The 27,549-nt window shown below is 42.0% G+C and overlaps 1 protein-coding gene across 3 annotated transcripts in view; it reads left to right on the forward strand.

Moving 5' to 3' along the window:
• LOC124720376 overlaps positions 1–26,174 on the forward strand; it is a 28,529-nt gene extending 2,355 nt beyond the window's left edge. The window contains exons 2-3 of one of the 3 annotated variants that reach the window (XM_047245702.1): positions 10,219–10,412; positions 24,515–26,174. In XM_047245702.1, the coding sequence (XP_047101658.1) occupies positions 10,219–10,412; positions 24,515–26,016 (1,696 nt within the window). In that variant the 3' untranslated portion in view covers positions 26,017–26,174. Of the gene's footprint in view, positions 1–10,218; positions 10,413–17,256; positions 17,373–24,514 lie in introns of those variants that run through there. The other 2 variants (XM_047245704.1, XM_047245703.1) reach the window with 2 other exon arrangements.
• The last annotated feature ends 1,375 nt before the right edge of the window (positions 26,175–27,549 follow it).

The raw sequence follows: 27,549 nt of genomic DNA on the forward strand, positions 1-27,549 counted from the left end.
TGAATCACATTCCATCTGGTTTCACCACCCTATTACACCAATATGATTCTGTATGCTTTCTTTAAGAGTGAATATGCAGTTGGACGTCCTTTTCGGTTTGTAACCCCAAAGAAGTTCGCCTTGGGTCTTGATGGTTGGCACCTCTTTGACGACTATGACGCACTATTTTTCATTTGGTGTTCATAGTGCAATTTCATGGTTTGCTTTTAACATGTCTTGAATATCGACAATGTCTGTCTGTGAAGCATAATACATACGTGCCATAGAAGTATGACCTGTGCACCTCCTGGACACTTATTTTCTGTCACCCTCCTGATGCACATGGTGAGTCATTTGCAGCTACTGTTCTTCCTGTCAGAATTGTTAACACAACGCTTTGAAATTAGCTTTACTAAAGACTGAAGTTGTGATCTTGGACTCAAGAGGGTCCTTGTTAGACTGTCAGTCAGGGGTTGATTATTGAGAAAGAGAGGGTAATGTTGAGTGGATCATGGCTGGTAAGTCAATAGAAAGCTTGCCAGTACTTGAGTTTATAGTTGGTATACTCAGAGCTTGTCTGTCGTCAGTTCAGGCGTCTTTTTGTATGAAGTATATTGCTGTGGCATCTCTCTAATTCCTAGTGGCGAGTTAGTGTGTTCAAGACATTGGTGAGAAAGAAGGAACAGTAGTACCAATGAGATTCTTTGAATATTTCAAGAGGTCAAGGAGTAGGGAGAATTTAAATGGGACTGATAGCTGGGATGAGTGTGTGTGTATGTGTGTGTGTGTGTCTGTGTGTGTGTGTGTGTGTGATAGTGACTTTTGTTGAGATTTGCTGCAGGAAGGAATTTGTATCGGATATACCTTCAGGATATGGAGAGTGACAAGGTATTTTCTGATTTGAGTCTGTACAAGCTTCCAGTAAACGTCCTAGATTTTATGGTACTGTTCTAGAATTATTTTACGTGGGTTATTGTGGGGTGGATATGAGATGGAGTGAGAATAAGGGTTGACTTTTGCATGAACTCGTGATCACTTTCAATCAGATGAAGGATATGTGCAGTTATGCGTCTGAGGAGGTAGACAGACGAATCATTTCAGTGATAGGGGAGTTGAGACATGAAAGGAAGTAGATCATTTGTCCTCTGCTACGTTCAACATGGTAACTGCTGTGGATATACAGGTCCACAACGATAATGTAGGTGTAGAAGGGTTAATCAAAGTGAGCAAGGAAATAGTGTACGACAACTCAGAAAGATATGGGTGGTGACTGTTAGGTAAGGTAGATCACATAACTAAAGAGGAGGTACTGAACAGAAGTGGGGAGAAGAGGAGTCTGTGGCACGACTAGAAGAAGGGATCGATTGGCAGGACATGTTCTGAGGCATAAAGGGATCACCAATTTAGTACTGGAAGGAAGCGTGATGGATAAAAATCATAGAGGGAGACTAAGGGATGAATTCAGCAAGCAGATTCAGAGCGGTGTAGGTTGCAGTCGTTACTCGGGGATGAAGAGGCTTGCAAAGGATAGAATAACATGGAGAGATGCATCAAACCAGTCTTCAGACTGAAGACCACAGCAACACCAACATGGGGAATGAGTCCTCCTACCCAATATCCTCTTACTAACTTGGGAGGTGGCGAGGCTTACCTGAACACCTACAAAATGAATTCGTTTTAAACAAGTGCCAGTTGTTTATATTATTGGATATTCTCTCACTTCCTTCCCCTTCACATATCTTATTAATCTGTAGTCCACTGCAAGGTGTTAACGCTATTCAGTGTTCTGTTACTTTCGACTCCTTTATACACTTTAATGATCGGAACTGCCTGCTCCAGCTGGTTTCCTCCCAAGTCCTACTTTTTTGACTTATTAACGCAAATATCTACTATCCTTATAGTGTTATTCACTTATCTGTTCTTTGCCTTTTACCTTCTAATCCTTATTCTTTCACGTTTATTTCTGTATACTCATCAAACTTTAGTGTCAATTACGTCTCCATAGGGGAGTAGTGATTTTTTAGGTGCTGTGTCGTTGATACTACAGGATATATTTTGCGTGTTTCTGAGTACATCTTATCCACCCATGTGACTTTATATTTTCACATATATGCACCTGTCAAAGACTATCGTGTCACTTGATCTATTTTATGTTCATGATTTCTATGACTTCCATTTGTTTAGCATTTTTGTTATTAGGTATAGTTAAAAGAATTTAGGTTTATGCTTTAAAGATTGACACGATATTTGAAGAATGCATTGCCATACAAAAAACCTAAATGGAGAGATTACCAAACATGAACTTGAGCCCTTATGCTCCTTATCCGCATGTTCTGTATAGCTGCACAGCGCAGAGATTTTGTTTAATGCTGAGACTCAATCTATTACTCCATAATTGAGTGTCACACTTACTTCTACTTCAGTCCCCTTAGATCCACGATTAAAGAGTACTCTTGACAGGAGAGTTGGCAGTAGTGCAGAATTGTGATATAAACTAGATAGCACCACCGTAGCTAAGGGCCCTATAATGGCGAATTTCATAGCTGCAGAACAGTTGTGCATCCCCTGAGGTTACTTAGTATAGACTACTGCGATCAGTTTAAATTTTGTACTCTTCACTAGTTTCTAATAAATACTTTTTTTCGTCAAATGTATCCATTTTCTCTTCATCAGGTATCAGATCGATGTAGCTTCGACTTTACTTTTGTTTCTCGTTTGTCATTTCTTTATAATCTGATTTATACTTCTCCCTTCTCTCATAAATATCATTTTCTGAATTGCAAATGTTTAGCGACTTATCTTTCAGTGGATTCATTCTTGGCTTGTTGAAATATACCTCTTTTGCAACACAGTCACATGAGACAATACTAGTGTCCTCCCTGTCTTTAGCAGACTCCTTTATTCAATCCCCATACACGTATTTACGATGTCTATGTTCTCTTCACATGGGTGATTGGTTTCGTTTCCATATGCGTTAAACCATACTATTTTCTTGGGCCGTTTCTGTTTTACTCTCCTTGGTACCTTCAAGAATTTTACTTTGTGCAGTCCCTTTGTCGTTAATGTACATGTTCGGACTTCATAAGAACCTGATACGTTACCCATCACCCTCCTGTCTCCATTTGTATTTCCATGTGGTGTGACGTGTGTAATTTTTGACTGAGTCAGGTAAATTTAATTTCCGGTAATTGTACGTTATTCCATAAGTGCACAATGCTTCGCTTTTCAGGGTGCCTTAGATAGCTACCTAACGATGGCTGGCGAAAATAGCTATCAAATCCATATCTCTATTTCACCGCAATCTTAGATCAAAAGACAGTTCACCTGCAACCTCATTACATTTGATTTTAAATAGATCGCTTATACTAGAAAGAGATTTGCATACACTTTATCCAGTGAATCACTGCTGCTTATGTTAAATGTGACAATTCTCGTTTTTCATTTGTTTTTTAATTAACTGAACGTCATTAACTTCTAAAGCCACCAGTTTTTGGTCATTTCCTATGAAATGCTGATGCAGTGTCTACAAGACAAACTGAAATTTCTAAGTGAACTTCATTCGGTAACGACACCACATTAGATTTAAACAAGCTATTGTAGGCTTGTATGCCTCAAACACACTCTAATCTTACATAATATTTCTGGCATGTCGCACTGTCCTACTGGATTTGTCCAAGTCTGTCAGAATGCACAATGGACATGAATGGACACAGGTGAACAGACAAGCTACTTATGTATGTGTCACCTGTCAGAGTCGTATCTAGACTCATCAGGGATCCCACATCACTCCAACTGCACATGCCCCACACCATTACAGAGCCCCCACCAGCTTGAACAGCCCTTGCTGTCATACAGGGTCCATGGATTCATTAGGTTGTCTCAGTAGTTCCTTTCACGTTACATACATTTTTTTTTTAAACGAAATTTTCTGCCTACGTTCAATAGAGTATTCCCTCTTTAATCTACATTCACTTTAATCCATATTTACTAGCAAGAAGAACAACGAGTACTCCAGCAGCGACTCCCACGCCGCCTTGGTGCATGCTAACAGCTACTGCCATGCACCACCGCCACTCCTTCAGTAATGGTTATTCTTCCTACCTTACTGGCCCTGCTAATTCATACCGATAAAACGTATGTCTCAACAGGTGCCCTAATGGGCGCATAAAACCTCTATTCTAAAATTGTTTTGAATGTAAAGGAAAATAAACAGACCTTTGGTGAAGTCACTGGGCATCTCATGATTGACATGACGATCAGCTACTTCGCTCCTCTCCTAAATGGATACTGTTACTGCCGCCTTACCCCAAAATATTCCATGCATTATGGGTATAATTTGAAGGGTGTGTTGATAAGGGTAAATGTTTGCATTGGAATTTGTACTCTGAAGAGACTAAAGTCATGGGATACCTAGTAATATCGTATCAGGTCTCCATTTGCCTGGAGTAGTGCAGCAGCTACATGCGGCATTGATTCATTGGAAATCCCCTGCAGAAATATTGAATCATGCTGCCTCTGTAACCATCCATAATAGCAAAAGTGTTTCCAGTGCACGATTTTGTGCAAAAACTGACCTCACAATTATGTTAAATTAGTGTTCCATGGCACTCATGTCCTTGATTGTCCAGAATGTCCTTTGAACCAGTTGCAAATAATTATTACCTCATGACATGAGTAGTGGGAGAATGGGGGTGTGGGGCCATTTTGTTACTGCAGGTTGCTTCCATCAGGGGCAGGTATGCACTCAGAGGCAATCCTATTGTTCTCCTTTGATTGACACATACTTAACCTATTGTCCCATTAAGTGGTTTTCCAAGTCACTCCAGATAACTTATTGTCCTCCCCCCCCTCCCACTCCAACTCCCCTGCCCCTTTCACTGCTACAGGTACACTTTGAAGTCTGAATTACTGGAATAGAAACTGTCACTACTATTTCACATGATGACACAAGTACAATTAGAGCTATGATGTCACAGACACACGGATTGACCTCCCATCGCAAATCCAAGATGGCTGCCGTGATGGCGCAAGTATCGTTACCCAAAATGGTCGTGGTGGGAAATTCAAAAAGTGCCATACCCCCTCACAGATGGCAAATTCAAATTTTGTCAGTTTTTCGTGAGGGTCATGCTCACCTAGATTTGGAATGAGTTTTTGTGAGTGCCATACCCACCTAGACTTTGAAGGAATTAGTTAAAGCCTCCACCACGATCTTCAACTGACCACCACATCCTTGGTGGTCTAACGTGTTCTAACGTGCACTAACGTGTACTAACGTGCACAGTGCATAGCGTCATCTAAGATGGCGGCTGTGACATCAGTTGATGATGCAAGTGCCACACCCTACTGGCGGGATGTTGAAATTTCGGTGGGAAGATAGGTCAACTGGGCTACCTCCCCTAACATAACCCCCCTCCCCTCACTCCAGGCCGGCCGCGGTGGCCGTGCGATTGTGGCGCTGCAGTCCGGAACTGCGGGACTGCTACGGTCGCAGGTTCGAATCCTGCCTCGGGCATGGATGTGTGTGCTGTCCTTAGGTTAGTTAGGTTTAAGTAGTTCTTAGTCTAGAGGACTGATGACCTTAGATGTTAAGTCGATCTGTCACTAACTCTGTAAACAGCACTCCTGTCGGGCAAATATGTACACTGGGAATGCAGTATCACTAACTTAGTTATGACGCTGAAGTCTATATTTTACACCCAATATGCGGCAGGAGGATGGAGTACATCACATAAATCAAAGTTCGTTTACTGGGATGTGTCACGTCTCATCACACATAAGATGGAAGTCCTCTGATGACAGACAGGTTTACTGTTAACGATCGGAAATGTTATGCTGCTGCTTGAATGTGAAGGTACCATGGCTTATGTTCTGACATACGTTTGTGGGACGTAATCAAACTACTATTCATGTATAAAGAAAAAAGATTGTGTATGTCTAGTCATAACAGAATGATGGATTGAACATGGTGAATTGTGATTTCAATTCATCGGGAAGTATATCTGTACATAGGTGGTGATAGATTCATTTCCTAAGCAGCTGCACAATATAGCAATGCAAGTGTTCATCTGGACCTGCTATAGTGTACAAACAGGACAGTCAATACAGCTGTTACAATACGTCCCCTCATCGGCACCCCGTAAGCGTACCCTAGTATTTTCCTTGTTGTCTGTCAGAAGTGATATTGATTCAGTACGCCAACCCGTGTCTGTGACGCCTTTCTTAGCATTACATCCGCGGATGGTGTATTCATTACCACACAGTGCCAGGCGCCTGCCCTTCATAACACTTGTTTGAAGAATCTCGGCAGGGTGCAGCACCTTCCAGAAGTGATGATTCGACGACTTTGTCGGGTAATTTCCTAGGACTGAGGAGAATCGAGACATATAGCCAGTGGGAGTGTGGGCCTTTTTTTGGATGCTGTGCAGATACAAACGATAACTGCACTGTTTGTGCAAAATGTGTATATACTGCATTGTAAAGTTACTGTGGTTTATGGTGTGGCATGACTAGAGAAGATGACTGTGTGTCCTATCGTGTGGGACGTAAATATTAGGGACATCGATAACCACAAGCGATTTTTTACATGGGAAATTATGTGCACTGTAGATAATGAGATTCGTTCCAGAGGAAACATTAGCTGCACATCTATCGGTGTCAGACTGCAGTTGCAATCCTAATATTTAATTGTAGTTAGACTGTCAAATATTCTTGTGAGTCTTGTATGTATTTGACGATCTGTAGACAATTTTTGCAGGGTTTAACTGTCAGTGCAATGTAGCGATCTGTGCAAAATAATTTTGCCTCTGAAAGTCTTGTCTGCAGGAAACAATGGCAGATGGTGCTCCCAGACGAGCAGTTTGACAGGTAAGTTCACTGGTGGACAGGATCTCTTGCTAGGAATGTGACCTGGGAAGCATTGCAACATCTCTAGGTGGTGGACCGAACTGCAGCTATGTGTCATCACACCAGCATTGGTGCCTAGGTGAACACGTATATCGATAGGAATTTCTCAAGTGTAAAGTATGAAAGAGATGACAGCGTCTCATACTCACAGAGCCCAAACTATTGCGTCATAGCTTCGCTGGGAGTGCCAGTGCAGCGTCAGGTGTCAGGTGGTGGGATGTGTTTTTTATTATTAGCAATCTTTTATTTAAACTATAGTCCATCTAAATATATACTCTGCTAGCCACCAAGCGGTGCGTGGTCGAGGGCACTATTCACACCAAAGTTATATTTCCCTCCTTCTGTTTCACTCTCAGTTTGTGTGTGGGAAAAACGTCTGTCTGATCACCTCAGTATGAGCTCCAATTTCCCTTATCTTTGAATGGTGATCATTGTTCGACATGAAAGTTGGTGGTAATAATATATGCTCTGCATCCTCGGCAAAGATAGGATTTTGAATTTAGTGAGCAGCCCTTCCATTTAGTGCGTAGTCTATCTGCAAGTGTGTTCCACTTCAAATTTTGAATGAGATTTTTAACACTCTCGTGATGGTCAAAGGTACCAGTCACGAATCTTGCTGTTCTTCTCTGAACCTTCTCAATCTCTTGAATCAGAACCAACTGGTAAGAACCCCCATACATACAAACAATACTCAAAGACCAATAGGATGCCACAAATTACAAACAACTACACCATACATGTGAAGAATATCGATTTAATTAATTTGCATAAATTTTTTATGTCAATGTGGTATTAGCGGTACAGTAGTTAAGGGGAGGCAGTGTATGCGTGGGTGACATGGAGCAGAGCAGCAGGTTAATTGCAGCACACTAAGTTAATTTGAATACTTTTTATGTGAAACGCAGTTCAATAGTTTAAGGGGATGGGGATGACAATGAAAACCATTTAACAGAACAACAGGTTAAGTGCCGACAAAGGGCCAAACATTAGGTTAAACAACCAGAGTACAGTGCTGAACATTATGTTACACAACATGTTTTCCCCATGTCATTGATTATTACAAGACCTAGATGTTTCTAAACAGCAGAGAATGATGAGCCAGAGAAATCCAACCCCCACAAACTGAATTTTTTATAAATAAACAATATACCTTTTCCATATATTCCATAAATTTTCTTAATTGTTTAAACAATATTCCATACAGAGCAATCAAATACCCTCCAAATGATCGATCAACTGAGTCTTTTTCCTACCAATTCCTAGAAAGAGGTGTTGGTTGGGTGAATTAGGTTAGTGCAGGTGCTCTTTTTTCCTGCCATTTTCTTAGGTATGTTGCATTATCCTGTTGCAATTTGAACTTCCCACCATTTTTTTTGTGGGAAGAGGAGGGGTGTTAGGTTAGCAGAGGTAGCCCAATTGACCTATCTTCCCGTCGAAATTCCAACTTCCCACCAGGTGGTGTGTGGCACATCCGTCATCAACTAGTATCACAGACGCCATCTTAGATGACATCATGCACTGTGTACGTTAGTACATGTTAGTGCACGTTAGTACCTGTTAGCCTGCTAACATGGGTTGGTAAGGGGATGTGGCAGCTGGTTGAGGTTCGTGGTGGAGACTTTAACTATTTCCTTGCAAGTCCAAGTGAGCGTGGCCCTCGCGAAAAAATGACAAAATTTGAGTTTCCCACCTGCAAGGGGGGGATGGCACTTTTTGAATTTCCGCCGCCGCCATCTTCGGTAACGGTACGTGCGCCATCATGGCCCCCATCGTGAATTTGCGATGGGAGCCCCATCAGTATGTCTATGACGTCACAGGTCTAATGGTACTTGTGTCATCATGTGAAATAGTAGTGACAGGGGCTATTCCAATAACTCAGACCTCAAAGTGTACCTGTAGCAGTGAGGGGGCGGGGGAGTTAGTGTGGGTAGGGAGGGGGACAATAGGTTAACTGCAGTGACATGGAAAACCACTTAACAGGACAATAGGTTAAGTACCTGTCAATCAAAGGAGAACAATAGGATTGCCTCTGAATGCATACTGCCCACGATGTAGGTAACCTGCACTAACAAAATGCGTCAGCATCCCCTTCCTGAGGGGGAGGGGAGTGGGAGGGGCTGGAAGGGACAATAAGTTAAGTGCCGCAACATGGTAAAGCATTTAGCAGAATAATACGTTAAGTACCTGTCAAACAAAGGAGAACAATAGGTTTCCCCCTGAGTGCATACCTGCCTCTGATGTAGACAACCTGACTACCCCTCTGTCCCGCTACTGACATGGTGCATGGTGCTCTATAAAATTTCCAACTTTGTTTGGGAACATTACTGCATGAACGACTGCAAATGGTCTCCAAGTAGCCGAACGAGACCGTTTCCAGTCATTTATCAGTCCAGATGGACCAGAGGACCCTGTTCATTCCATTATGGAGCCACCATCAGCTTGCACACTGCCTTGTTGGGAACTTGGGTTCACGGCTTTATGGTGTGTGGTCTACACTCAGACCCTACCATCAGGTCCTACACAATGAAATCGGGAAACATCTGAAAAGGCCACAGTTTCCCTTACTCTAGGGCGCAACCAATACAGTCACTAGCGCAGGAGCAGTAGCAGCATCTTCTACTATCGTTCCCCATTGACAACAAATTGCATTGCACTTTCCTAACGGATACGTTCGTTTTACGTCCAACACTGATTTCTGTGGTTGTTTCACACAGAATTGCTTGCCTGTTAGCACTGACAACTCTACGCAAACAGTGCTGCTCTCAGTGGTTGAGACCATCGGCCACTGTGTTGTCCGTAATGAGAAGTAATGCCGGATATTTGGTATTTTTGGCACACTCTCTTGGAACTGTCAATCTCGGAATATTGAAGTCTCTAACGATTTCCAAAATGCCTATGCGTCCAGATCCAACTAGCATTCCGTGTTCAGAGTCTGGTGATACCTGTCATGCGATCGTAATCGCGTAGAAACCCTTCTCACGTGAACTGCCTGATTACAAATCACAGCTCCACCAAAGCACTCCCCTTTTAAACTTCGTGTACGTGATACTGTTGCCGTTTGTGCATGTGCATATCGCTACCCCCAGACTTTTGTCACCTCCATGTATAACACTGTAATTCATCACAATAAACGATTTTTATTTGAGCAAAATGTTCTAATGACAGACCGACACACAATTTTAATTTGCCGTGAAGTTTCATACCAGTGCACCCTCCAGTGCTGAAAGTAAATACTTTGCGGATACCTCTACATCACACGTGAGCTGCACATGATCTGGCACGCTGAATTAACTTGTTTTTAACTTTTAACGTCGCAACTTTTTTTTGTTACAGACGACCTCTGTTGAATCATGACCTACTGTCCTACCACGAGCGGTTCCTCTCCTTCAGGGACGACTTTACTGCGCTGTGCGTCGCTCGACATCGACGGGCGTCACAAATGTTTGGTCTCGCCGACGCACTGTATTCCTTCTATTATTACAACTGGTTCTTCGACCTACAGTTTGTAGGTGACATCGAGAGTTTAGGTAAGAATAATTTTCTCAGTCAGCCACTTCATTTTTGTGCACTGGTGACTCCCTACTGTATTCCAGGTCGAGGACTGAGCCTTGTAAACAGCTAATGATGTGTAGTTTCACACTTTCCGTAATTTCCCACGTGACCTGCGTCAACTACTGGCGTGCTTTTCATTGCTGGTTCCTCGACTGGTTGGCAACTCTCCCCCTAGTTCTATTGCAAGCTGATTACTCCAGTTCGACGTATCTATAGACTCCTGCCCAATAGGATGTAAAAGCCTACATATAGCAAATATTACAGTGTTTGGAAGACATAAAAAGAATTACTTTAAATGTTACAGAAACGTCACTGGAGCGTCGGTTCCCCACTAGGCACCCGTGAATTTCGCGACGCTAGTGATATTCACAGACGTTGTTAACACTGCTGCGTGACTAGTGTCGTTTTAGAGACGTTGCTGAAAACGTCGCGCTATTACATTTACCCATTGCTGCCATCGCCATAGCAATGCCCAATTCCATCAAAACAACCAACTGACTCGTGTTCACTAATGCGCCAAAGGAACTGGCATAGGTATGTGTATTCAAATGCAGAGATATGTAAACAGGCAGAATACGGCGCTGCGGTCGGCAACGCCTGTATAAGACTACAAGTGTCTGGAGAAGTTGTTAGATCGGTTACTTGTGCTGCAATGACAGATTATCAAGATTTAAGTGAGTTTTAAAGTGGTGTTACAGTCGGAACAATGGACATAGCATTTCCAAGGTAGGGCTCAAGAGAGGATTTTCCGGTACGAGCATTTCAGTGTACCGTGAATATTAGGAATCTTGTAAAACATCAAATCTCCGACATAGCTGCGGCCCAAAAAGATCCTGCAAGAACGTACCAACATCGACTGAAGACATTCGTTCAACGTGACGGAAGTGCAACCCTTCCGCAATTTGCTGCATATTTCAATGCTGGGCCATCACCAAGTGCAAGCGTGCGTACCATTCAATGAAACCTCATCGATACCGGCTTTCAGAGCTGAGGCCCCAATCATGTACCCTTGATGAATGCACGACACAAAGCTTTATGCCTTGCCTGGGCCTGGCTATACCGACATTTGAGTCTTGATGACTGCAAATATGTTGCCTGGTCAGACGAGCGGATGGACGAGTACGGGTATGGTGAGAACCTCATGAATCGGTGGACACTGCATGGTCACAGCGGTCTGTTGAAGCTGGTGTAGGCTCTGTAATTGTGTGGAGCGTGTGCAGTTGGAGTGATGTGGGACCCCTCATACGTCTAGATTCTTTAACCAAATGAAAAATCAACTCTTCTGGAGTGTCTATCGTTGCCCCATACACCGAAGGCTTCATGTCCCTCAGTACGAGATCAGCAGCATCCTGAAAACAATATTCATCACACAGCCATCTGAACATGGTCTCTGAACATACATTATGTCAAAACTTCATGGACAGCTAGCGGGATAACGGTACGTCTGTGAGAGTTCTGTCACATGAGAGAAACTTTTCTTATCATCTTCGCTGAACAGTGTAAAGCTTTGCATACACAGTTCTTTTGAGACCGAACAAAAGGCCGGTTTTAAATATGTTTGTTTTCTGTAGCTCAACAGCTACAGATACAAATTTTTTGCTAAGCACTGAACTGCTGTGGACGAGCTAAATCGTCGTGTTCCGCTGCACCACAGTTACTGAGTGTGGAGTCTTGTACCGCAAGGAAGCAAGGGAGCAGACGTTGTCATGGATGGTTGGTATCCTCTTTCTACACTACAAATGCACACGTGGACTAATATGGTTCTTTATTTACATGAACAGACTTTTACTTAATTTCAATAGAGTTCATGTGTTTTGGTACAAGTTCATCAGTAATAGTCCTCTTGCACGCAATATCGGTAACCTTGATATTACAAACTTTAGTGTCATTGCTAGTCCCACTATAGTTAACAATCTGGTCACAATGTACTGTCATAGGCTGTGATGTGCTCTGCAAATGTACTGACAGATGCCAAACAGGAGTTTGAGTTCGTGAGTGAGGCCTAGAGGGCGTTGGCGACATCTTGCTTGTGGGTGTGTCTCTGGCCTCTCTCGTGACAGGCGCGCTTGATTCAGCGTGCGGGCGTTCTCAATAAAAATGTGATAATGTGAATGGATGGCCCTCAACTATGTACCCTACGACAGAGTTGCAATATGAAAAGTTTTGGCTGGTTTCGTTGTCTAGGGGCTGGGATACGTAGTTGTCGCATTACAGGCCAAATACAGCTGAGTCTACAGTATACAATATGGATGTACACATGAATCGAATGGTCGAAGCTTCCTATGACTCAACAACTGCGAATTTAGGACGTAAAAAAAACGTTTATAAATGAAGCATTGCAATTAAATAAATCTGCAGATTATCTTAACGACTTTAAATGATGAGTACGACAGTAGAAGTACTTTTGACAGTGTGGTATATATTTCTGGAGAACACTTATTGGTGTCGATGGTCCAATAATTAAATAAAATATAAGTTGAATAACAGGAAAACAATAGATTCCTACTGCACGTAATTAGTTATGAACGACAACATAGCTCGCGAGATATTCACTTCTACAGGCACACTACGTCTTCACTGTAGAAGCCACGGAAATCTCACAAGTGCAAACGTCGGCATTCCGAAGTATTTCTATCTGTGGCGACCAGGCGCAAACCGCTGCCCACTCTCCAAGTCTCTGCCTCGACTGCCGCGTCAAGCACCTCCCCCGTGTCCTCTGCCGTACCCCTCTCCCACTTCCATCGAGTCTCCCCATTCACGAGCGCTGTGATTGGCTAGAGCGCTCCCGCCATGTCTTCAAGCCAAAGTACGCTCACAAACATCAAACACTCTCGAAATACTGGATTTGCATCTAAATAACTTGAAATTAAATAAATATTCCTACGGCTGGACTATAAACAAGCTCTAACATCCATTATTAAATACATCAACAAATTATATAAACATATATCAAAGGAATAGCGAGCCAAAGTAACCCAGTAGCCTAATGTCTCCGTGCTTTCTAAAACACGGTAAATAATTGACCATTTTCTTCACGAATAGCATATATCGGATTTAAACAGAGACATAGATGAATAAATATATTTATAAGCATGCTGTGGAGTACTTATGGCCTGACACTATCTATAGTAATCGGCTATTTTCACCTCCAATAACTCATGTACTATTGACGTTAGATGCCTGTAATTCATACCACTTTAGGTTTAATCTAATAGCTTTCCAAAGACACGTCGATCGACGAAATCGAATGAAGTGTTTAAACTTTGGAAATTCACTGCTGGGTGTTACTTGTACAATTTACCCGCAGATACTAAACTTTAAACTAATAAAGATATTGAAAATCTGATTACAGCATCAGAATCGTCGTGCAAATGATAGTAATTTACATGTTTCTTTTTGAGGTATCATGATTCATCTGGCTAGTATTAACATCTATACAAACTGCGAAATGTCTGCCACGATGGTTTCACAAAGTCCGCCACCTTTGGCACTCTCGGCGTGCAAGCTTCTTTCACTGACGCAGCCTCGCCGTGGAACTGCCAGCCTCGTGCCCGGGCTGCAGCCCTCTTGCTTCGGCCAACGTCCGGCACCACGTGGTCGGCCTGCCGAGCGGTCCACGCGACCATGACAACTCCGTACTTGGAATACTTTCAGGGCGCCACAATCCGCCTTTTAGAGGCGTCTACTATTGAACTTTGCATATCATCTTTGCCAACTGCTGTGCTGGCGACAGCTTACACCAGCACACTGAGGGCACGTGTAAGTGCGCTCCCTGGGATTTCCTAAAGCACTGTTGACGTATTTATGTGTCCCACTCTGCCGACCTCTCCCTGCTGCATAGCAGCTACTTCATCTCGATTAACAGAAAAGTTTCGATTATTCATCATACAAACAACGTACGTCTTTGAGTGCTGTCATTTGCGTAAACCTTGTCTCACTATCTCGAACGGTTTATGAAATATTATGCTGGTTACGATCACATGACTATGATGCACAGGGACGGAAATGAACGCATTTCATGGAAGTCTCCAACAGATATAAAAATCAATAAGCGGAGGACGGAATGAGCTAACGTTCTGTTCTCAGTTTGAAATAAACTTTCCATATTTTATCTACATTTCCTATAATGCAATGAATGAAGTGAAATTAAACATACGCACGGTTAATGCAATGTGTAATTAGTTATGGAAACTCTACGATAATTCCTGCAATGGTTTACAAAATTTGACGTAGTGAAATATGACAAGAAGAAAATGAAATTCTCTACCTCATGGAGAAAAGATGTCAGACAGTAGTATGTGCAAAGACGAAACTTCTTCACGCAATACTTTTCCAAAGATCGGATGATAAGTATTTCATGACACCCACTATGTCGTCTTTCAGCACAGGTATAATAATTTGGCCAGCAGTATCCACATTACAAAGCAGCAATCAGCACGTCTGAGACAGTGAAAGTGTTAGTATTGTAAATGGTGCAGTTATTTTAACGTTTCATATATAATCTAAGTATACTATTTCTTATAATTTTCTATTTTTCATTAATGAATAATATTTTTATTTGTAATTGAATAGTTAATTATGGAATATAAATTGTTAATAATTTTCTTATAAATATTGATTCTGTCAATCCTAATAATACTGAGAAAACTTTGTATGAATCATGTGTGTTAACAGTAGTGGTGGTTGAACAATCATTTTAAAAAAGTTAGTGTTACTGCATTCTGCGCAAGGAAAGTACTGGATTGTACAGTATGATATGTTCATGATGAAAGAGGTGTTATGGTCGTTCTGACCGTTAGAAACTTAGTACCAGACAAGGGTTGCATGTATAACTAACTGATCACTGGCCTAAGGAGGAAGTGCAGTCAGATGTAGGCAAAGAAATGAATGAATTGAGGTATACCAATTCATACATGACTAGCTGCCAACGTTGCTGTGACATTCTGCTAATGCACCACCTGCATAGTACCTCTAGGACAGTGATAAGATTTGCATTGTAAACATGAGTAATCGTTGTTGTTGTTGTTGTGGTCTTCAGTCCTGAGACTGGTTTGATGCAGCTCTCCGTGCTACCCTATCCTGTGCAAGTTTCTTCATCTCCAAGTACCTACTGCAACCTACATCCTTCTGAATCTGCTTAGTGTAGTCATCTCTTGGTCTCCCTCTACGATTTTTGCCCTCCACGCTGCACTCCAATGCTAAATTTGTGATCCCCTGATGCCTCAGAACATGTCCTAACAACCGGTCCCCTCTTCTGGTCAAGTCGTGCCACAAACTCCTCTTCTCCCCAATTCTATTCAATACTTCCTCATTAGTTATGTGATCTACCCATCTAATCTTCAGCATTCTTCCGTAGCACCACATTTCGAAAGCTTCTATTCTCTTCCTGTCCAAACTATTTATCGTCCATGTTTCACTTCCATACACGGCTACACTCGATACAAATACTTTCAGAAACGACTTCATGACACTTACATCTATACTCGATGTTAACAAATTTCTCTTCTTCAGAAACGCTTTCCTTGCCATTGCCAATCTACATTTTGTATCTTCGCTACTTCGACCATCATCAGTTATTTTGCTCCCCAAATAGCAAAACTCCTTTGCTACTTTAACTGTCTCATTTCCTAATCTAATTCCCTGAGCATCACCTGACTTAATTTGACTACATTCCATTATTCTCGTTTTGCTTTTGTTGATGTTAATCTTATATCCTCCTTTCAAGACACTATCCATTCTGTTCAACTGCTCTTCCAAGTCCTTTGCTGTCTCTGACAGAATTACAATGTCATCGGCGAACCTCAAAGTTTTTATTTCTTCTCCATGGATTTTAATACCTACTCCGAATTTTTCTTTTGTTTCCTTTACTGCTTGCTCAATATACAGATTGAATAACATCGGGGAGAGGCTACAACCCTGTCTCACTCCTTTCCCAACCACTGCTTCCCTTTCATGCCCCTCAACTCTTATAACTGCCATCTGGCTTCTGTACAAATTGTAAATAGCCTTTCGCTCCCTGTATTTTACCCCTGCCACCTTTAGAATTTGAAAGAGAGTATTCCAGTCAACATTGTCAAAAGCTTTCTCTAAGTCTACAAATGCTAGAAATGTAGGTTTGCCTTTCCTTAATCTTTCTTCTAAGAGAAGTCGTAAGGTCAGCATTGCCTCACGTGTTCCAATATTTCTACAGAATCCAAACTGATCTTCCCTGAGGTCGGCTTCTACCAGCTTTTCCCTTCGTCTGTAAAAAATTCGCGTTAGTATTTTGCAGCTGTGGCTTATTAAACTGATAGTTCGGTAATTTTCACATCTGTCAACACCTGATTTCTTTGGGATTGGAATGATTATATTCTTCTTGAAGTCTGAGGGTACTTCGCCTGTCTCATACATCTTGCTCACCAGATGGTAGAGTTTTTGTCAGGACTGGCTCTCCCAAGGCCGTCAGTAGTTCTAATGGAATGTTGTCTACTCCCGGGGCCTTGTTCCGGCTCAGGTCTTTCAGTGCTGTGTCAAACTCTTCACACAGTATCGTATCTCCCATTTCATCTTCATCTACACTCTCTTCCATTTCCATAATATTGTCCTCAAGTACATCGCCCTTGTATAGACCCTCAATATACTCCTTCCACCTTTATGCTTTCCCTTCTTGGCAGTCATCAATATTAATATTGATATAATATACCTACAATATATGTATAAGCTAATATTACCACCTAACTAGTGTATATGAAACCATATGAAAAGTGCTATCCTGACAGGGTACACAAAATAAGACATAACTATTAGTTTCACTTCACTGGAAATGATATTTCTTGACAGGATCCAACTGCCTATCAAAAGATTCTGGCAGTGTCAATTAAATAAAATGTAAGGACTTACTGGAAACAGACTTGAGTGTCCACCAAAACGTTGTACCAAGGTGTATCAAATAAAACGTAACCATTGAACTGAATGACTCTGTTTATGAACTATGACAAGGGTAATCAAAATGAGTGCCTTTGGTCTCCACTGGCCAATACCAGCTGAATTCTTTTCAAACAACGCACAGCAATTAGGATCAGTATTTAAAGTAAAATCTTGATACTGATAGCTGTAGGAGTAGATTTCTAAGGAATTTCACACAAGATTTATTAAACCATAGATTAGTGGGTAACGTTAAACAAAAAAGCATAGATAATTATGTAATTCAGATTAGTCCTCACATGGAATGAATTAATTAACTGTTCATTAATACTCAGTGCTTGCACCTATTAGTTATGCTAAATTATTCAGAGCACCACACAGCATCATGGACTTTAGGATAGGCATGTAGTAACCTATGATATTGACGCACAGCAGAATAAGACTCACATGTGTGTACAATCTACAAACACAGCTACAGATGAGTTTCCCTTCCGAAAATCAGCGTTAGAATAACACTACAGTGTTCTTGGCATAGTAGGTGGACTGCATTAGCAGACAGGTGCCAAGCCATGAGAGGTCTCATTAACTGGATAATCAAGGACTTGAACTGAACTGAGTAGTGATTTATTATTTACTATTATTTAGTTATTATTTATCTCCACAGAGCATGTACTCCCACAATGTGTGTTCTGGTGTACCTACACTGTCCCAGGAACAGCTATCATGTATCTATCTTCTGATTTTGTATAGATACTTAGCATAAGGGTCGTAACAGTCAGGTAATGAATCAGTCCAGTTGACGGGTTAAGAAATCTCATTTTTAGTCCCTCCCATTCGTTTAGCCACAGTTGTAATGTGTGATCTTTTATTTATTATTTTTTCGGATTGGCCTCAGTTCCAGGCACCCTTCATACTTTCATTTATTTGCTTTTCTGTAGCCAGTAAAAGACCAGTTTTTTATTTTCCAACTAGTGAGCATATTCCTAGAATTACTGACAAAGCATCATTCGGGGTAGTTAAACAGACGCCCATTAATTTTGGCAGCACTCCTCATTGAACTCTCCTTAACTAGCTCCAGTCTATGAGCCCAAAGTCTCACACGACGTCCTGTAATTGATGCTAATATAGATGGGTGGTATACTCTGATTGTTTTAAAGAGAAGCCAAATTGCCTGTTAGCTATGGTAATAACTTTATTCATCACATTTTCTGCCTGTTTGCTCTATTTTTAGTACAGAGTTACAATGTTTGTCCAGAAGTACACCCAGCTATAAGTATAGATTTATTCAGAATATGGAGTGTGATTCATTTATCGATATCATGGGGGCCTCCAATGGACATTTGAATCGATATGGCCAAACTGAGAAAACAATGCTAATTCCATACACCACAACTGATTAAAAATTGGCCAAGTTTACAGAGTAGATCCAGGAAGTTGAGACCTCTTTATTTAGCAAGACATTTACAGCTTACGTTAACTTTGGTGCACGTGTGGGAGTGTATGACACTAAATTCCTACACATGTGCTACCTATTTACCAAATTTCGTTTACTACACACTATGTCCCAATAGAACAAATAGTCCTGTCATGGGAAAAGCCACATATAACACTATACAGCACCATTTAGTATACAGATATAATATTTATAACCAAATTTGGTATTTAGATGTAGTATAATGTTACCCTCTGTGAGAGTTTTTACAGAATTTAACCGTGAAATGCCTAGAGGATTTTGCTTATCGGAGTTGAAATTAAAGTTACATAAAAACAGAAAGGGTCAGATCCAATTTAGACAATGTTTTAACTCCTCAAACTTACTGAAATGAAATAGAATACGGTCGCCAGCCTAGTTAAACATAGAAATGCGAAACATTTCTTTTAAAGATAAAGTAGCCAGCGTTAGTGGAGAAACGCTGCCTACACTTCTTTCCTACGAAAGTGCAATGAACCCAAGCACAAGCAAAAAAGTGGTAAAGTGGATCCTAACAGTTACTGTAAAACATGCCTGTCCTCACATACACAAAAGACATTGTTACACTCATCAATTTTAAATACTTTGTTAAAGCTGAGTAACTTCATCAATACAACAATTGCAAGCCAATACTAACTGGAAATTGGACACAGGTCATTACTGATGACTGCAACAGTGTAAAGGAACAGATGGACCTCATCACACGATAGATCCAACACGTCACTGACTTATCAGTCCCAAAGTCCTGTTGCTTGTTGGACTGGTGAGTGCCGCTCAGCAATCCAGGACAGGCGTACAGTTAGCTCTTCAACGATTTAAGTACATCCCAGCAGCAGACAACCTCACAGCCTATCTGGTCACGAGAGCCAAGACTTGACACGTCATTAAGGAGAGCAAGAAAACGGCATACCAAGCGTTTCTGGACTACATCAACCATTCCACTTCTTCCAGAAAAGTACTGGAACCCATTATGAGGGTTTCTGTAAACACATTCGTTTACCAATAACAGCAGTGCTGAAACAGAAGTGTCTCCAAATACATCACTCAGAACCTGGCAGAGCATTTTGCACCGACTACTGCTGATGCCAGCTTTCAGAAGCTGTGAAGGGAAGACCTTTGAGCGAACGGTTAACCGTCATTTGGTCTGGCTGTTAGAGACCAGGCAACTGCTTAGCCACTCTCAGTGTGGATTCTGGAGGTTTCGATCCACTATTGACAACCTGACTCTACTAGAGGTGCCTATTCAGCAGGCCTTTCTAGGTAGACAGCACTGTCTTGGCATATTCTCTGATATCGGTAAGGTGTACAACGCTACATGCAACTCCACGAATGGGGCTTTCCTGGTCTTCTCAGCACCTTCATATAGTCTCTCATGTTGCATGGGGGCTTAATTAATTATGATTGAAAATACTTTTAGTTTTTAGTAGCTGTATGTCCGATTACGCTGTGTCTCGTAATCGGTTGGCCCTGACTAGTATTATTACGCTATCTGACTGCTAAGAACAACAACAAAGAATGAAATGAAAATTTTCGTTAACACAATTAATTAATTAAGTCCCCAGCAACTATGAAACCTACGAAACCAAAGCACAAGTGTAACTGTTCTGTATGTGGAAGTATGACTCAACGCACATCTGGCACGGTTCTTCTTCAACAAGACAAGAATTTTTAAATACCAATTTTACTGACGTGATAAAAGAAAATTACAAATACTATAATTGCGTAAGGAAAGCAGAATTAAACTCTAATACAAGAACACACGCCAGATGCTTTGTTGACTGAACCTGTAATGACGCATTATTTAGGACACTGAAATAAAAAGAAACGGAGTTTGTTACCTCATTTATATTGATGAAAATCACTCTAATCCTTACAATGTATATCTACAACGACTCTCTACTACCACATCTCAACAAGACTCTTCAGTGTCACATCTCAGCAAGGACTGCCTAATAGCACATCTCAACAAACACTCTCTGCTACAACATCTCAGCACTGACTACCCCGAGCCCTCGACAGGCACACACTACCACGAGCTCTCGACAAGCACTTTGGAGGCGGCTTAATAATACTCTTTGGCGCAATCTCTGGCGCAGTGGCTCAGTGTAGCCACCTTTCAATGTGTAAGCTCTTTTTTAGGTTTTGAATTAGTAACATGCTGTTGGCATGTTTTGAGCAAGGGAATGGTGTTCCTAGAGCAATGTTTTGAGGTTTAACCTCTTTGCCATAGCCATAAACAGTATCACATATACAGAAAGGAGTCCTGTACAGTGCTTCTTAATTGTGGACAATTTTGCTGTTTCATATTCCTCCTCCAGAGGTGCTACGGCGACCCATCAGTTGCACTTAGAGTGCGGAAGTTAGGGAGGTGGGCTGGAAAGACAGGGTTTCAGTTTTCTGCAGATAAGAATTTTAATTATTCTCATTGTCATTTTAATGTGCATGTGAGGGATATTAGTCCACATTTTTAAGACTAAATCAGGTTTATGGGCCTCAGTTTTAACTCCAAATTTTCGTGGTTGCCACACCTGTGAGACCTGAAAGCCAGAACCCAGAAGGCACTGAATATTGTAAAGTGCCTCAACCAAAGGTCTAGGGGATCAGACAGGGTGTGTCTGCTCCAGTTTTATAGCGCTCTTGTGTGTTCGTGGCTAGACTATGGATGCACAGTGCACAGGTCAACGAGGTCTTTTTACCTCAAGATTATTGACGCATAAGGATATTAGGATGCGCTTACAGAACCAGCCCCATACCCAGTCTCTGTGCTGAGGTTGGGAAACCGCCATTCACCATCTAGCGACACCTCCTCATGGTGAATCAGGCATGTAAGTTTCTTGTAGCTCCAACTTCACCTGCACACCATACCATTGCTCCTCCACCTCTGGAATGCCATTTCTCCATGAGCAACATGGACATATGGACACTAGGTAGGGCATGTGCTGTAGTCACTTGGTGTGGAACAAGTGCAACCCCAAATGCAGTGTTTTAACAGTCTGCTACCCTGACTACTGTAGAGGTCCAGAGTAACTTTAGATTTAGTGTAGTATAGCAGATGTAGCACTCCAAAGGACTTTTTTAATGGTCACCAAACCATTATAACTGTCTTTATGGATGGGTCGAAACAGGGGGACACTGTTGGTTGCACTATTGTTTTCTCTGTTTGTATACTCAATGTCTGACTGCCTTGCAAGTTTTTTGTCTTTGATGCAGATTGACATGCAACCTTGCAGGCACTGTAGCAGACGAGATGTGCTTAAAGTGCTAAATTCCTTGTCTTGTCTGATTCGCTGAGTGTTCTTCACTCTCTACAACGTTTGTACCCAGTAGCTAAAGTAGTGCACAATATCCAGGACGTCCTCCTCCCACTACAACAGCAGGGGAAGGAGAAGTCAGTCTGCTGAGTGCCAGGGCATGTGGATATTGCTGGAAACGAAAGGGCAGATCTAGCAAGCAGGGAGGCGTGCCGCGCTGCTGAGTTAGCGCGGTGTGCCATCCACCTGCCTGCTGTCTCCTTGCTTTTGGGTCGGTGGGAGGATGAGCGGCTCCCCAGTCGTCTTCACACAGGCCACAGCCCTGTGACACATGGCTTCTTGCTCCGGTGAGGACTCTGTCCATTGTGTAGTACTTGTGGCATACAGATCATGGTGCGCCAGATTTTATCACACTGTGTTTTATTCTCCGACCAGTGGGCAGCGACTGGTTTGCTGATAGATCTGCCCTCCGTTTTAATTAACGTTCAAACGAATGTGATGAGAGTCTTATGGTTTTGTAATTTGTCCACTATGTTTCCGAAAATTTTAGGGAGATGATTTTAACGTATTAATTGTGTGCCCAGCTAACCCATCTTTTTCGTATGTGGTCAGCCAATCAGATTTCTTAGAGTCTCTTTTTTTAGCTCACCTGTCCTTTTATTTCCGTTTTAATCCCAGATATAGCACCTTCCACCCTTTATCCGTTGTCTTAACTGGTGCGAGACAGAGTGCTTGTGTGGTCAACGCGAGTGAGGTGGGAGAGAGAGGATGAGCGTCACTTTAAAGGTTTCCTCCTCACTGTGTGATACCATTTTCTTAGTTTTATCCACATATGTTTCTTTTAATGTGAGTAAGGGTGCTGATAATCTCGCTGTTGACCGACTGTAAGCTCCAGACACACACACACACACACACACACACACACACACACACACACACAAACACACACACACGCACACCTGCAGCAGTTACTGAGATTAGTGTTCACATGTAGACAGGTAAACGTGCCATGGTAATCGCATGGTTTTCACTCAGGCAAGGACTTTAATTTATCAAAGCTCAGGAAGTTTGCACTAAAAATTTACAGATGATATACAAAAACCTATTTCGTGAACCTGTCTCTCTGTTAGTGGAAATTGCGCCAAAATCTCTACAGTAGAGCCTGAGATTAGGCTTCGCTTCAGACTCCAAAATACGGCTAGAGACTATAAAAAATAATACTTGTTGTTAACACTCTTGGGCGAGACACGGCAGGTCGCAACTCGTCGCTCCAAGCAGCAGTCAGATTCTTTATTCATTAACTTCGGCCTAAATCCTTTCATTATCAAATATTTTTTAATGTGGTCATATGTTGGTGACCACAATGTTTGAATGTGAGCCACTCTTGCGAAAGGATTTCATTCCAGACTGCTCGGCCGGTTGAGGAAACACGCTTTCATTTGTATTTTTTACGTCCAGCACGCTACCATCCTTCGATACATAACCAGCTTATTGCGCTCAAACAAGCAGAGCTGCTTTACGATTTGCACCATGGCAAATACTCTCATAATGTTTTTCGTTGTTTGCCCTCTCTGTGGACCTTCGTACATCCATACACGCGCCACTAAACGCTCCTTTACAGTGTAACTGTTTCAACACGAATTCACAACTGAAATGGTGCTGTAGTGAAACAAAAGAGTATAGTAATTACACCAACGCTTTTCGTCAGCTTCAAAGGAGGGATACCAAGCAAACGAATGTATGTCCTCAATGATTGCACAAAGTCACCCACCATGTTAACCGAGAGCACAAATGCGCTGCTTCCTGGACTAGGGTAGGCGCGCCGGCCCCAGATCGAATCCGCCTGGTGGATTACCAACGAGCGTCGGTGTGCCAGCCAGCCTGGATGTGGTTTTTAGGCGGTTTTCCACATCCCACTAGGTGAATACCGGGCGGTCCCCACGTCCCGTCTCCATTACACGACTCACAGACATCTGAACACGTTCACACTATTCCATTGCTTTCACTAGACGCAGACAGCTGGGTCTACACTAATTCCATCTTGGGGGGGGGGGGGGGAGGGGGCGAGGTTATGGGGTGGGGATAGGAAGGGGATCTGGATGCCCTCTACATTAACAATGGCAAATCCATAGTAACAACGCCGACCCTGCGTTGACGTGGGAAAAAGGCGCAAGGAAATGATGAAGAGTTACTGTAGATAGTCAAGAGGGTTTGGGGGACTTCCTGGATACTCTGTAGATGAAAACGAATTGCGTACTCTTCTCTCGATTCAACTCTGGTATATATCTTTCCAAATACAAAAAAATTTGTTGACATTATTTATCATCGATGATGTAGTTAAAATACACCTGGTCTTGTGATCCAGAGGAGCCTCTGGGATCAGATTTGTACATCTGCTTCTGCATACATTTGGTGTGTGAGCACCACTCAACTCGCAGTGATTCTTTTGCAGATGAGGAGTGGCAGAGGGAGGACAGAAGCAACGCCATGGTCTCCGTGGACACTGACTGCGTGCAGCTGTTGGCGAACGCCCTCGACCACCCCACGTGTCCGCTGGAAGACCTGCCACCGGAAACCAAAAACCTGCGCGAGCGGTGCCGCGTGCAGCTGTGGGACGACATGGTGCAGAGGTCGCCCCACATACCCGTCACCAGCTACCTGGCCTACACGCAGAGGGCAAACGTCAACCTCTGCCTGCTGGCCTGGATGACAGCCAACTCGTTCGGCGTTTGTCAGGACGTCCCGTTTAGTATGCTACAATCCGTACATGATGCTCGCTGCTATTTCGACAGCCCTGGCGATCAGTCCTGCCTGCAGTCGAACGCTACAGACGCCATCTGCTCTGTTTCCAGAGCAGTCCTGTTGCTCATGTGTATCGATTTTTCTTTCCATAAGTCTTTCGATTTATGCGGCGTCAGTTTCTACACAAACGGATCGCACTTCACGACGTACAATTTAACGTGGGAAAGAGAGTTCTACAAAGGGTATGTGAGGCCAACAGAAAGGGCTCTTAAGTACAAAGACAGCTTGAACAGTGCCACCTTGAAATACAAAGATTTCAAAATCGACAGCTTAAAACCTTTAGAAATGTCATTTATAGCCTTAAATATTATTTTCCGCTTTTTGACCACTGTTGTATACATGTACCTGCCCCAGTTACGTAATGTCCCGGGAAAGATATTCTTGTCCATTCAGATCACGGGTATAACGCAGATCTTGTGTTCTGAGGTCATTTATCGTATGACAGGTGTCCCCGACCTATCTACGATGGTCCACATTGATAGTGCCCTTACTCTTCTAAGATGTATCTGGCTAAACTTATTCTGCTACCAAATGTACGCGTGTGTCCGTCATCTTAGGCTCCCTGACGACCTGCCACCTGCTGAAGCCAGAAGGGTATTCCGTGGTCAAGCGCTGTACGCACTGATACCGTGGAGTGTGGTATGCACAGCAACTATTGCTTTCGAAAAGACGAGCAAATATTACCTGATGCACAGTCGGATAATATTCCTTGCGGGGATTTCTCTATCGATAACTTTCAATTTTGTTTGTCTTGGGTCGGTGGGATACATGTACTTACGTGCTCGGAACTCCATGCGGCAACTCAAAATTTTTAGTAACGATAAATTTGCCTCTAAGAAACAATATGTTTTTATGTCAGTTAAGGGTGTTATTTTGAGCGGGATAGGTATAATTATTAGAATTGGGTTCCACCAGGCACAAGGCATAGCGCAGTTTGTGTACTACGTACACATAGCCACGATGGTGCAGGGACCACTGCAGTTCGTTTTCTTCATTTGTAATGGAACGACGCTGCCTCTGCTCAGGAACAGAGTGCTGTCGTGGTGGAATCCGGATATCATACGCCCAGGACAGGAGCTCTGTTCAACAGCTGAGAGAAATCTGGAAAGGAGGAGAAATGAACGGTCTCTCCTTGCGCAATCCTCGTTGTAAGTTACATGGGTATTGTTTCCAAAGGGCTGTCTCGACTGTAGGCAGGACTAAAGCCAGTGACCAGTCATAATGATTGAATCCAGCTGACAACACAAAATTAACTCCTACTGCTCACGCAAAACCAGTGTCTTATCTTTCTCATTAGTTCTTAATTAATTATAAATGCCTATTTCTACATGTCTGTGTTTGTCTAGTTATTTTAATGCATTGACATTAAGTAACTACTATTAAAATGTAATTTGCTAGAAGATAATAAGAATGTTCTTGCTCTATTTCTTACAACCCACCATGTGATAACATGTTAACTTTTGTTACCCATAGCATATGATAAAAACGAAAATAATGGAAGAATGTCTTGCATACGAAAAAATTTTTCAACCACTGTTTAGTGAAGGGAACAGAATATACTCTTGCAATGTCTTTACAGCAATGTTTGCCTTTTCCATTGATTTCTACAAAGCTTTAAAAAGATCTCTACGTTACCCTTCTTATTTTGCAAATAACTGCAGTAATGTGCTTCGTCTTATGTCTCACAGTAGATGGTTCAATACAAAATTCTGTCTTCGACTAGTACTAGGAATTTTTTAATGACAATTTTACATGACTTTCACCTTTGGCAACGCTTCGTGTATCTGAAAATTATTCCGTTGTGCCATATTAAATTTGAGCTTGATACGAATTTTTTTTTGCGAATTTATTTACTTATCCTCATTGTTCCATAACAGTATTTATTTTTTAGGAAATACGCAAGTCTTAAATAAAAATTGTACCGGTATGTGTATATTATGTGTATGTTTAGTACCGTGCCAAGAAAAATTAATATCAGTGTCAAACCAGAGGAGCAGGAAGATGGAGATAACTCAACTGTGTGGAAGAACATGTAATGGCGTTCGTAGCGCTGATTAGTGTTCTGATTGGTCAGAGGGCCACAAAATGTTCTAGTATGAGACAGTAACAAACAAGTGTCGTTGTGACATGTTGTTTGAAGTGAACGCATAGTGTTAAAGGACAATTCCACAGGACACAGGAATAAGAGCAGTTGTTGTACAGGATGTTGACATAATGATTGAGAAATACAGTAAGGTATTAAAGAAAACGTTAAAAATTAACGTATACGCGGTGTAGCACTTCTAAAGAAGAAACTATGTTGTTTAAAAGTGTATTCTTACAATTAATATAGTGGAAGGCAAAAAAATGTATCATAAGTTAATGTGAAAGAACATATGTCTGGCAAGAGTTAAACTGTAAGTTCGTAGTATCTCGAATTTAGTGTGATTTGTAATCAACAGATGATGGCCAATTTGTTCGAATAAAAACAGAGTGAGCGAACAGTGTAAATGAAACCGATCCCTGTGTGAATTTAATATACTCTCCTACTGAGCATCACTGCCACAGACGGTATTACATAGAGTCATTTTTGCAGATACTGTCAAGTTACAGCGAACCTTAACGGTGAATTTCATGGAGGAAGGATTGCTATTTTGGAACTAGAGATTGCAGTATCACTCGCCATCTTCGTATGGAACGAGGTAG

The sequence above is a fragment of the Schistocerca piceifrons genome, chromosome 11, assembly GCF_021461385.2.
Source record: "Schistocerca piceifrons isolate TAMUIC-IGC-003096 chromosome 11, iqSchPice1.1, whole genome shotgun sequence".
Taxonomy (NCBI): Eukaryota; Metazoa; Arthropoda; class Insecta; order Orthoptera; family Acrididae; genus Schistocerca; species Schistocerca piceifrons.